The 12,426-nt window shown below is 43.2% G+C and overlaps 1 protein-coding gene across 1 annotated transcript in view; it reads left to right on the top strand.

The window, feature by feature from the left end:
• Positions 1-12,426, top strand: part of LOC310775871 (uncharacterized protein) — a gene marked incomplete at its 3' end in the record, with an annotated part of 61,280 nt that overhangs the window by 34,806 nt on the left and 14,048 nt on the right. Inside the window, exons 6-7 of the mRNA XM_083635998.1 lie at positions 5,824-5,979; positions 6,634-6,640. Coding sequence (XP_083492124.1) covers positions 5,824-5,979; positions 6,634-6,640 — 163 coding nt within the window. The remainder of the gene's footprint in view (positions 1-5,823; positions 5,980-6,633; positions 6,641-12,426) is intronic.

The raw sequence follows: 12,426 nt of genomic DNA, 5'->3' as shown, positions 1-12,426 counted from the left end.
TATTTATCCACAAAGTCCACGCCTGAGAAGAAAGGGAGTGAAAAATGATTGAGTTATAAGATCAAGCTGTAACTTGCCTCTGCACTATTTTAAAGAATTACAATATGATCAAAGGTTTCTGTTGTAAAGTGTGGGTTTGGAAATGGCATACATACACCACCAATGATGGTACATTTCAATGTGTATTTATTTGCAGGTTTGTGTTCTGTGTTCAAGGTGTGTGTGATATAAGTCCAGGTACAATTACAAGTACAAGGTGTGTGTGTGCTATAAGTCCAGGTACAAGTACAAGTACAAGGTGTGTGTGTGCTATAAGTCCAGGTACAAGTACAAGTACAAGTACAAGGTGTGTGTGTGCTATAAGTCCAGGTACAAGTACAAGTACAAGGTGTGTGTGTGTGTGTGTGTGTGTGTGTGTGTGTGTGTGTGTGTGTGTGTGTGTGTGATAAGTCCAGTGTACATGGTGTGTAATTGAGTTGATGAGGTGAAGTAGGGTAAAGTTCAAGTGGGCGGTGTGGAGGAGTCGTATTGTTGGAGATTGAGTCCTTACAGCTATTTGGTATTTTCTACAGTTTCATTGCAAAACGCTCGCGCCTATTCGCCTTATTCACCACGCCCACTTTTTCTCTCTTCCGCGTTAGATGCAATTTATTTATAACAGTTTGTTTTTTTGCTTGAAAACAGCTTTTTGGGAAGTTTAAAAATGACTACGGTAGGCTGGTTTTGAAAAGCGCTAAGCGCTAAATTAACGCCAGGGGGGGAAGATATCGTTAGGCCGGTATTTAAGGCCGAAACGCCCATTCCGGCCTATTCTGGCACTGCGGCACGCCTCTTCAGCGTAAAGCGCATTTCGGGGCCTAAAACCCGAGGCAGGCGCAAGGCGCGTTTTTTTTGCGTCTAACGCCAGTGGGAAAATAGAGCCCATAGTGTTCCTCATGTAGTAAAATACATGATAAATGTCTATTTACTATTTATTTATTTATTTAGACTCTATCAGACATATCATACTGCTGTGTTCTTCATGTAGTGACAGTAATCAGAAAATAGGTACAGGGATACACCACAATACCAGGCTGGGTTTTCTGACAGGTCTAGGCCTATATGTTCGACCGAAGAAAAATATAATTGCCAGGCAGGAGTGGTCAAGTATCTTCTTTGTCCTTATCACCGTATCACCAGTCAAATGCTGCTTAATCTCAGCTGTGGCTGGTAAAGTACTGAGCACTTTTTCAGGTCACCAGCTGGTTTTCAACCAATCCATCCTGTTCTGAAACTATTGCGATGGCTAAGAAATCAATTTGACTGGTAAAGACGGTCTGAATTTGTATAATATTTTGGTGGCAGTTGGCTGGTGGTTAGGATGTTCATCGTCTAACTAGATGGCCTGAGGATGAGTCCAATCCCTCATGTGGCTACTGAGGTGTCTCTCAAAGAGCTTCACAAAAGTTTGGGTGTCTGTTTTCAACACATCTATTATCTATGTAGAATAACAATGGGGTACAAGTCAAAATGATACCGCCCACACTTTAGACAAGTTGTTGATACATAGTGTTGTATTATAACTACATTCATGAGATAGTGTGTCTCTGAATAATGTGCCAATTCTATGTTTTTTTCCCCCACATATTTTTTGTTACCTTCCCATCACTTACCTTTAGACAACTCCTCCACTGGATCATTCTTGTTGATCGGGGTTAGAACCTGCTGCTCGGTCACCTGCAACCAAGCAGAGTCTTGTTTATATTGCTGCGTGATCAATTCAGCTGTGTCATGTCGGTCTGCATTCTGCAGAACATGATAAAAGCAAATTATATTTTATCATCAGGTTAGGGTAATTATGCAATTATTAAAGATTTGTAGAACAGAGGGAAATCCGCGCTTCAGCTGACGAACTGCGCCCAACCGGTGCTTCTCAGAAAAGGGGACTGAGTGAACACATGAGAAAGAAACAATCTGGAGCACACGGTCAAAGTTAAGGCAATTTAATAAGTGCAAGCAGACTAACGTTTCGACACACAAAGTGTCTTCTTCAGAGTCAAACAGAGACATGGTGTAGATGACTGGTTAAATACTCCCACCAGGATAAAACCAGTCTCTCATTGGTGGGGCATGGTTAGAGTGTCATCAAAACACATAGCCAATGAGAGGGTACCACATAGCCTACTATGCTATAATATGCATTTTTTTCTATGCATTTCTTTTCTATGCATTGCTTATATTCAGTCTTGTATTGCCTTGCTGTATTTCCGTCTTCAATTGGTCGATTTCGAAATGCCCCTCCTTCCCTCGCTGCCATCTTGACGCTCACCAGCTTGCAAAGCATGCTGGGATACCTGGCGTCAGGACATCGCAAGCGACAAGACGAGAGGAGGGGCCAAAACCGAAGACGGAAATACAGCAAGGCAGCCAACCAAGCTGCAGCAGCGGTGCGGGATCATGTCTATGTTCCCCGGGTTCTATGTTCCCCGGGTTCTATATTCCCCGTTTTTCACTAACCCTAAACCTAACCTCCCCCAGACCCTAACCCAAAACCTAACCTCTCCCACCCCCCACGCCTAAACCTAACCTCCCCCAGACCCTAACCCAAAACCTAACCTCTCCCAGGGAACATAGAAAGGGTTCTATGTTCCCCGTTTTTGTGGGACCGGGGAACATAGGACCCGGGGAACATAGGGATGACCCCAGCGGGGCGGGGCTTGACAGGGCGAGTGCGAGTACATGCGAGTTGATGGCGTATGCTGGCGTTTGGTGAGAAGGGGGTCTGATGTTTGGCCACTATCAACACCGATCACCCCCCCCCCTTAAAGAAAATCCAGGTGAAATGTTATAGGTCTCTCCTGATTTTAAATATAGGTGAATCGCTTGGTTTGACCAAGTAAAACTATTTCCATAATCATTTTAAGAAATGTCTATGGAAGAATGAATGGCGGATAATCTCTTGATGCGTATATGCCGAACCCAGAAGAGGGCGGCACTCTATATCACGCTTACTGTATATTGAGTGAGATATTAAAATATCTTGTATTTTCACTGTAACTCGGCTTTGCTGCCTCCCCAAATGCCCAAATGGGCAATTGAGTCACTCAAGGCTTCAAACTGTCCATCCAATACAGACAGACTATAGGCTGTTTCTGTTTCATATAATGATCATTATGTGGAAAAATAATTAGTGTTTGAATTCTTCTAATCCAAAATGATTATAAAGATATTTTTTCATAATAATGAGAATACAAATAATAATAGTAACAATAATAATAGCTATAATAATAATAATGACAATAATAATCATAATAATCCCACAGACCCCCTGCAATTATGCCAATTGACATGTCATCCAACACAATGCTGCTCACCTCCTTCAGTTGGGAGGAGGACTGGACTGTCTCTTTGGTAGAGGGGGTGGAGACACAGGGCTTTAGTTGGGAGCAGGACTGGACTGTCTCATTGGTAGAGGAGATGGAGGGACGGGGCTTCAGTTGAGAGCAGGACTGGTCTGTCTCAATGGTAGAGGAGGTGGGGAGAAGCTGCAGCTGTTGGTCCTGGCACCAGGCAGAGACAGAGACAACTGATTTAGTATGCCTGCGTTGATTAAATGTTGGCTGAAAGAGGAGTGTAATGTAAACACTGTAAACACTTTCTGTGAAGATATTAAGTTAAAGTATGTTAGGGGAGCAAAAGTAGTGCTAAGTTAACTTTCCAACCAAATTGGGTGAGTGTTGCCCTTTCTTTTCTCCCTCGTGTCTCTCTTTTCTTTCCTTTCTTCTTGTCATGTTTGGAAGCACAAGCCATGGTGGAAACCGAAGGTTTTAAAGTAAACCATACTTTATAGATATTGGCGCAGCCCTTTCAGAGGCTGTAGCCTATTGGATAGTATCCCACGTGACACGTGTGCAGACTGAAGATTTTTCATACTTGGTGTTGCCCCCTTTCACTGCGTCACTTCGCGTCACACTATACCATGTGTGGTATAAATGGGGGCGCGACTATTGTTCATCTCCCTTTTCGACTCCAAGTTGTTGAAGAAGTGATGAAAAATGAGAAAAGCAAAAAACAACCAATGACAGACGCACCAGGTCTGTGGCAAGAGGGGATTGCATGATACCTTTGAGGAGGTCTGCCTTCGGACAGGCAGCGTTTTCAGTGACAGCAGCTCACACATGGAACAGTCTCCCATCACAGTGCAGAGACTATGTGTCACTTATTGTTCTTTTAAAGTCAACTTCAAATCTTGGTTGAGAGACAATCAAGTGTGCGACCATGCTCTATAACATCCTGACATGCTTTGTTTTATGTGTTGTATTGTTATCCCCTGCTATTTTATGTGATTTCTATTGATTTTATGAAGTGTGCGGCACGACAGGTAGCTACAGTGTCTGCTGTTCCTGTTCTAATGTATTTTATGTATTTGTATTTGTATTTGCAGTTGTCACCATCATACCTGCCCAGGGACTATTGTTGAAAACTAGCCAACATGGCTAAACTGGCACATTTACAGAAATGTTTATTAATGTGTGCTGTCCCTGTAATTTTAAACTCAATAAATGAAAAAAAAGAAAATGAAATGCGGTGAAAGGGGGCGACACCAAGTATGAAAAATCTTCAGTCTGGACGAGTGTCCTCTAGAGAGAGAGTGGCGTCAGCGGAGGACCAAAATGCGAGTCTCATTAGCCAATGAACAGCCAGGAATGGGTCTCGCTCTACTTTTGCATGCTAAAATTAAGCTGATAATGTACAATTTGATTCAAAGGCAGGAAAAACCCTTTCAGAGTACAACACAAACTGTCTATTTTGCTGCAACTCGACAGTGCTGCTTAATCCAGGACCTTACTTCCTGGAACCCTTGAGAGTAAAAAAAAAATGGTCCATTGGAGTGAATGGAGATGTCGGGACTCTTCTATCTACACGGCTCTGGTCTGGACACGTGTCACGTGGGATATTATCCAATAGGCTACAGCCTCTGAAAGGGCAAAGCCAATAGAATATAAACAACAAGGTCAGTAAAAACCACACCCAGTTGTTGAAGTGAGCTGTGCATTTTGTGCATGTCTGAACCGTCCGCGCGTCCATCCGTGCTGTGTGGCATGCCTGTGTGTGTGTGTGTGTGTGTGTCTGTGCGCGCATGTGTGTGTGTGTGTCTGTGTGTGTGTGTGTGTGTGTGTCTGTGCGCGCATGTGTGTGTGTGTGTGTGTGTGTGTGTGTGCATGTCTGTGTGTGTGTATACGTGCATTACTGGATTGTGTGTGTTTCGAGCCGCTCTCTCATACCGTGCCAAAGTCTCGCCAATGAGGAAATGAATTCGCCATTCATCTCCAGATGTGTCTTAAAACTGTGCGTGTGTGCGTGAATGTGTCGTGCGTGTGACCGTTGAGTGTATGCGTGCGTGCGACGTGCGTGTATCACTGACAAAAAGCTATTGTCCTCCACACATCTCTCTCTCTCTCTCTCTCTCTCTCTCTCTCTCTCTCTCTGTGCAGAGTCAGAGCCAGTCTCCCCAGATCTCTGTGAACTCCCCCAAATCTCACCATACACACACAAAGCCACTTATAGAAGTGGCTGCACCCCTTAAAAATAGATACAAAGAAAATAAAGTCACCTGCACGTTTCTGGTGTCTGAGTTTCTCCTGGTGTGCGAACCTGTGGACAGACAGTACAACGGTTGTTTGTTTGTGCGTGTGTGTGTGTGTGTGTGTGTGTCTCTGTGTGTGTGTGTGTGTGTGTGTGTGTGTGTGTGTCTGTGTGTGTGAGTGATGATGATGATGATAGAGATTGACAGGGTGTGAAGGTAACTCACTATCACTCCTCCTCTTTCTCTTCCATTTGTAGCGGAGCAGCAGACTGACAGCCAACAGCACAACAGCAGCAACAGTCACAGACACAGACACAGGCAAAACCAGGAAGTGACCTGGGCGAGAAGTGACCTGGGCTCTTCCAGCGTGAGCTGGAAGAGGGGAGAGAGAGGCAGGAAGAAAGAGAGCATTTGTCAGAGAGAGAGAGAGAGTTAGATGAGTGGGTGCACAAAGATGAAGGGAACATAATATTTGTATTGGAATTGGTGTATTGGGTTCTTTACCACCACCTGGTGGTGATTTCAAATAGTATTGCATTCAGTGTACAGAGAGCCAAAGTGAACTACACTTCCTGCCTTTCTCTGTGTACCAGTGTCTGAAAAAATATGAATGGTGGTGAACGAGACAGACGTTACTTTCTTTATCCCGTTTGAATTGTGCCACTGGGTACACATGTAAATTTGATCAAATAAAAAGATAACTATGCATGTCGAGAAAGTCGCAGTTTGTCCTGAAACTGAAACGTAAGGTTTAGGTTTTGTCAATTGACTACGGGCCCTCACCTCACCTTGGATAGTTTAGCCACCTCTGTATTTACCACTACACCCCTGATAGTAACATTACAATAAAATAAAATAATAACATGATTTCAATAACCTAAAGACATGATTCATTAAGAACAGTGATAGAACAAAACAAAAACATGCAAAGTTAACCTCAAATTACTTTATTTCCAGAATTAATCTTTCTTAATTATTTTTTATAACTCTACCTGCTAGAGTGATTAGATGGGTTGTAGCTCCTAATGGGTTGCTGGCCTCACAGTAATATTCTCCACTGTGTTCAGATGTGATGTCAGTGATGGTGAAGGTCTGTCCTGATGCTTTTGGAGAGGTGTCATTCTTCTTGTACCAGGTGTACGTAGCTGCTGGGTTGGCATCACTGCTGCAGCTCAGAGTCACTGAAGTGCCCTCCACAATTTCACCAGAGGGACTCACCAACACTGAGGTGTTCCTGGGACCATCTGGAGAACATGGATTAACATGGATTAATGAAATAAGGATGTTTTAAACCAGTGGTTCTCAACCTGGGGGCCGGGACCCCCAGGCTGTCATTAGATACAGTAAATGGGGGGGAGGGGATGCGGGATGATTGTAAAATAAAATACATTTTCTTCATTGATGATTAAATCTCCCACACCAATGATTTAATGCATTATATAAACCATAAAAACAAATTCAGTGAGTGAGTGAAATCAGTGTGTGAATGCGTGCACACTGCCGTTGGGTTGAGTAGTGGTGGGAGGGGGGGTTGCAAACCCCAGCTTAAAGTTTTTTGAGGTTCGTGGCTCAAAAAGGTTGAGAACCACTGTTTTAAACAATGACACATACTGTCATTAAACTATTAGTAGTACAGATGTAGGAGGCAACATCTGAACATTTGGAGTGAGCTTATGACTACAGGTCTGATGGTTTGAATTACAGCTAATTACAGCTAATCTCGCTCTCCCATCCATCAATATCTGCTGTCACTGTGCCCCTGAGCAAGGCACTTCATCTCCAACTGCTACAGTCATACACACTGTGGTTGTACTGGCAGCTCCCACTGAAGTGAAGTGTGAAGCAGGGCAGATCAGAAAAAAACATGCTCAGCAAAACAGTTGACATATTAAAGATGTTTGTTCGTTTGTTTGTTTGTTTGTTTGTTTGTTAGCCCCCGTTCACACAGTACGCCGAAGCAACGCTCAACCGAATCTCTACCTACGCTGAACCAACAAAGTTTCATTTAGGCGTCCTTGTTAACAGGCGAGGCCGTTCACACCACCCGCACGCGTACCACGGTGAAGCCACACTCACACCAAAGCCACACTCACGCCACGCCGAAGCAATCACTCAGGATTGACGCCGAATTTCCAAGCGTGATGCGTCAAGCCAGGCATGAAGTCAATGAAGGTTGTGGGCGGCTTCAAGGCGTGAGAGTAGGCGCTGAGAGGAAAAGAGGAGGCGTCTTGTGTGAACAGTAACGGTGCAGCCATACTTGCGCGCAGGCCTGGCGCCACGAGGGGGCCTCAGGGGGCTTAGCCCCCTCAGTTCAATTTTCGGCCCCCTCACTTGAATTTTTTTTTTTTTTTTTTTTTTTTTTTTTAAAGAATAGTTAATCTATAAAGGCCAGTTAGGCAATGTTTGTACCTGACATGTTTAGGCTGCTGTTTCTGCAGTCTTCATCAAATTTGATCAGTTTAAGTTGATGTAGGCTACCCCCTGTAAACATAGCTCTGTTGTTACAGAATTGGCAGGAAAGCGCTATTTGCTGTGCTTTGGTTGTCACAAGGTGTCAGAGATGTAGCTATTTATTAAATTTGAACCTATGAACCCTTGAACCTCTATTAATGCCTTAATCTGCTGCTGTGAAATAAATGTTTTATTTGATTTTGAATAGTAGTCTTTCTTGTGTTATTGCGCTTTTCAGAGGTTATTATGGTTAAAAAGTCCAGAAATGGGCATAGCGGGTATATAACCTATGTTTTACGATATAAAAATATCATATTAAAAATAAAAAATAAAAATAATAATAATAATAATAATAATAATAATAATAATAATAATAATAATAATCAGCCCCCTCGCCAGTTATAACAGCCCCCTCAGTCATTTCATCCTGGCGCCGGCCCTGCTTGCGCGTCGTTTGACGCATGCTGACGCCTGGCTGTATGGACGCTCGTCGCTTGGTGGGCGTGGAAACCCGGAAGCAGCAGCTAGCTCCCAAGCTAGCTGCTGCTAGATTTACTTTGCTTCTTTGAAAATTGGTGGTAGAGAGGAAGCAGAAGAGGACAGGAAGGGTAGGGTAGGACCTAGGACGAGCTCAAATTGGCTAGCTTTGTACTTTGTCAAACTCCACCCCGCCCCCTCTGTCGCCCACTGTCGCTTCACAAGCCTGCTCCGCATCGTCTGGTATCCCAGCATGCTTCGCGAGGTGATGAGCAGCGTGTTCAATACAAAGTGAATGGGCAGCAGCGTCAGCATGCGTCAAACGGCGCGCAAGTGTGGCTGCACCGTAAGGCGAACCTTCAGCTCGTGCTGCTTCAAGCTTCAGTTCTGCTTACGTTCGGCGTCCTGTGTGAACGAGGGCTTAGTTTGTTTGTTGCTTTTAGGTTCAATTCTATTGCTGAGGAGGAGAGACTTTGTACTGTATGTGAATTAGGTGTTGTGGATGAATTTCATTTTTTGTTTCACTGTATGCTATACGAGGAACCAAGATTGTCTCTATTTCAGTTAATGCAAAATAAGAAAGCTGAACTATTTTGGTCAGGAGATGATGCTAAGTTGGAATGGCTATTCAGAGATGAAGGGCCCTATTCTCCCACAGGCCATCGGCGCTATTACGGGCCTTAACCGCAAAAAAACGTGCCTTGTGCCTGTTTCGGGAAAATAGCAATAGGCTTTAGGCTGCCAAATGCGCTTTAGGCCGAATGGGCGTGGCGGAGTCCCTGAATGCGCCGAAGTGGGCGTGTCGGCGCTAAATACCGGCGTATTGCTATCTTCCAGCCATCTTCCGACCTGGCCTACTTTTAGCGCTTTGCGCTTTTGAAAAGCAGGCCTAAAGCAGGATTCTGTGCACCGGGGACAGGAAAGTGAATGGAGAATACAATATATAGAAAAAAATACTTTAGAATACAATAGAATATAAGATTGCAACCCTTCTCAGGCTTTGGGTGAAGCTGTAATGCAGTTTCATAAATTTAGTTTAGGCTATCATAATAATCCCCATTTATGTGTAATATAGCTCTACGTTTTATTACCCCCCCCCCCCCCCCGAAATTAGCTAGGCTACTAATATTACTAATATTCCTAATTAATATGTATTATTATTTCATTCAGATAATTGACATTATAGGCATGTACCGTAAAATACCAATTAGAAGCCGACTTCCAAATTGCCGCGGGTCCCATATATAAGCGGGGTCTGGATACATATTTTGTACATAAAAGCAGGTCCCAATTTGACGCCCGGTTAGTTTTTTCAATGTTTTCTTTTTACCTTTGCGACATCCTGTTGAATGCATCTCCCAAACACAATGAAGAAGAAAAATCGGATGAAGAATACGAACAACGAGGAAACGGGAACAACGAGGAAAAAAAACACATGCACGAAACTTGCTGATCAAAATTCGTTTTCCCTCAACATCTGATGATTCTGAAAATTGTGTAGGCATTTCCTGAAGATTTTTATACACTAAAACCGACATCTCTGGTGTAATAATTATTTTGAGAAATGTGCCTATGGTATATTTCCCTGCCAGCGGGCATAGAAGTCCGCTTCTAATTGGTATTTATTTCACCGCTCTTTCACATGTGCGCTACTGAAGAGGGTGCTCCGTGAGTGATGAACAGCGGAGGAGGCAGCGCATGCAACAAATAATCTGCTCACATGATGATCATGTTCTCTCACCTTCAGCGGAGAAAGTTTAGTGGTAAATACCGGTAGGTCACAGTTCAGCTCAAATTTTATTTGATTTCATGTACAGGCCAGAACTGGCATGCAATGTGCTCTGCTGCGCTGAGAGGGAGGCGCGGCTCTCCCCATAGACAAGCAATCGTGTGGGGTGCTGACTGTAGCCAACTCATTAAAATAAATGGTTTAAATAAACAATTTCATACTATTTACAATCTTTGCTGAGCAATATTTTTGTACAAAAATAATTAAAGCAGGTCCCAAACTGCCGCAGGTCCCATATTGACGCGGGGTCTGGCTACATATTTTGTCAATTAACGCCGGGCTAATAATTGGTATTTTACGGTATTTACATGCTTGCAGTATTTTAACTGCAGTTAGATTGGTTTGAGAAGCATAATAATATGGAATAATAGCCTATATATGGAGATAGACAGACCGGATGAAGGGAGGGGGGGGCGGCGGAGCCCTTGGCTTTGTCTGGTTTTACTGGATTTGTCCAGGAATTGGAGCTTAAAAGGCAAGCGTGTGTCTCTTCCCTGCAATTCTCCAATGAGCGGACAATGCATAATTTTACGCTTAAAAGGCGTGGTTATAATGGTTGAGGCTGAGTTTAGCGCCGATACCAAGATATCAAGTGCGCCTTTCCACGCCCACTGCTTTGCGCTGCGGCTGGCGCTCGGCCTAGAAACTGCGCCGCTGCAACGATAGAGCCCGAAGTCTTCAGTTTGGCCAGGTTTATTGGGAGAGCTTTGAAACTCAGAATGGAGAAGTTGTTTGTCTGTGTTGTCTTGTTTATGTTTGAGCTTTTTGTAGCTTGTTTGTTGATTTGTTTGTATTGTTGAACTTGAATGATTTGTCTCTTGTCAGCCCAGACGGGTTGGGCACCATGAATATGGTGCATGAGAGAAATAAAAATGTATCTATCTATCTATCTATCTATCTATCTATCTATCTATCTATCTATCTATCTATCTATCTATCTATCTATCTATCTATATTATATATATATATATATATATATATATATATATATATATATATATATATATATATCTGTAAGTAGCTGCTGGGTTGGCATTGCCCTCCTCTGTTTCATCAGAGGGACTCACCAACACTGAGGGGTCCTTTGGAGCATCTGGAAGAAATTATATTAACATAAATAAACTTTAACATTTAGGGGACATTCATGCTATGAAAATCATGTCGAGAGCGCTTCCATTGTGCACGAAACACAGCGCACGGAGCATTTTCTTTGCGCTTACATAGAGAATGAATTGCAGCAAGATTTTGGGTTGAATGTCCCCTTAGATGTGTTTTATCATGTATTTTATCTGGCTGCACCAGGTGGTGCTATGTTAGTGACACACTGTGGAGTAAACTCACACACTGCAGGAGAGCGGAAAGCCTCATATCCTTTTACAGCACAGGAATAGCTGTCTTCAGGACCAAAGCTGCCTGCATAAGAAGAAGAAGTTTCTCCCTTCATTGTCTGTCCATTCTTGTGCCAGACATAGGAAAGACGACCAGCTAGACGACAGCTGCTGTGACACTTCAGCTCTGCCTGGTTAGAGAACTGGGATCTGGTCACCTGCACCTGGAGATCTGATATGTGAACATGGAACAGAAATGTCATTAGACACTAAATACTCAAACACACAGTAACACTTTATTTTCATCATCATTTCCTAGAGAAATCTTACAGAGAAATGGATAGAGATGAGTTAGATAGAGTTTATATGATCATCAATTTGTGTCTCCCCTCATTCACAGATTAATTGGATGATGTGTTTAAAATATATATACAAATTTATATAAAACATATTGGAATAGGAACTGCTATTTTGACTGTGTGTGTGTGTGTGTGTGTGTGTGTGTGTGTGTGTGAGAGAGAGTGAGTGAGTGTGTGTGTGTGTGTGTGTGTGTGTGTGTTTGTGTGTATGTGTGTGTGGCCTGTGTGTGTGTGTGTGTGTGTGTGTGTGTGTGTGTGTCGTGTGTGTGTGTGTGTGTGTGTGTGTGTGTGTGTGAGAGAGAGTGAGTGTGTGTGTGTGTGTGTTTGTGTGTGTGTGGTCTGTGTGTGTGTGTGTGTGTGTGTGTGTGTGTGTGTGTGTGTGTGTGTGAATGAATGAATGAATGAATGAATGAATGAATGAATGAATGAATGAATGAATGAAAACTTTATTTATAT

Source organism: Poromitra crassiceps (assembly GCF_964638095.1).
Source record: "Poromitra crassiceps genome assembly, chromosome: 4".
NCBI classification, from domain to species: domain Eukaryota; kingdom Metazoa; phylum Chordata; class Actinopteri; order Beryciformes; family Melamphaidae; genus Poromitra; species Poromitra crassiceps.
The sequence above is the reverse complement of the archived record's forward strand: the minus strand, read 5'-3'. Positions and strand labels throughout refer to the sequence as shown.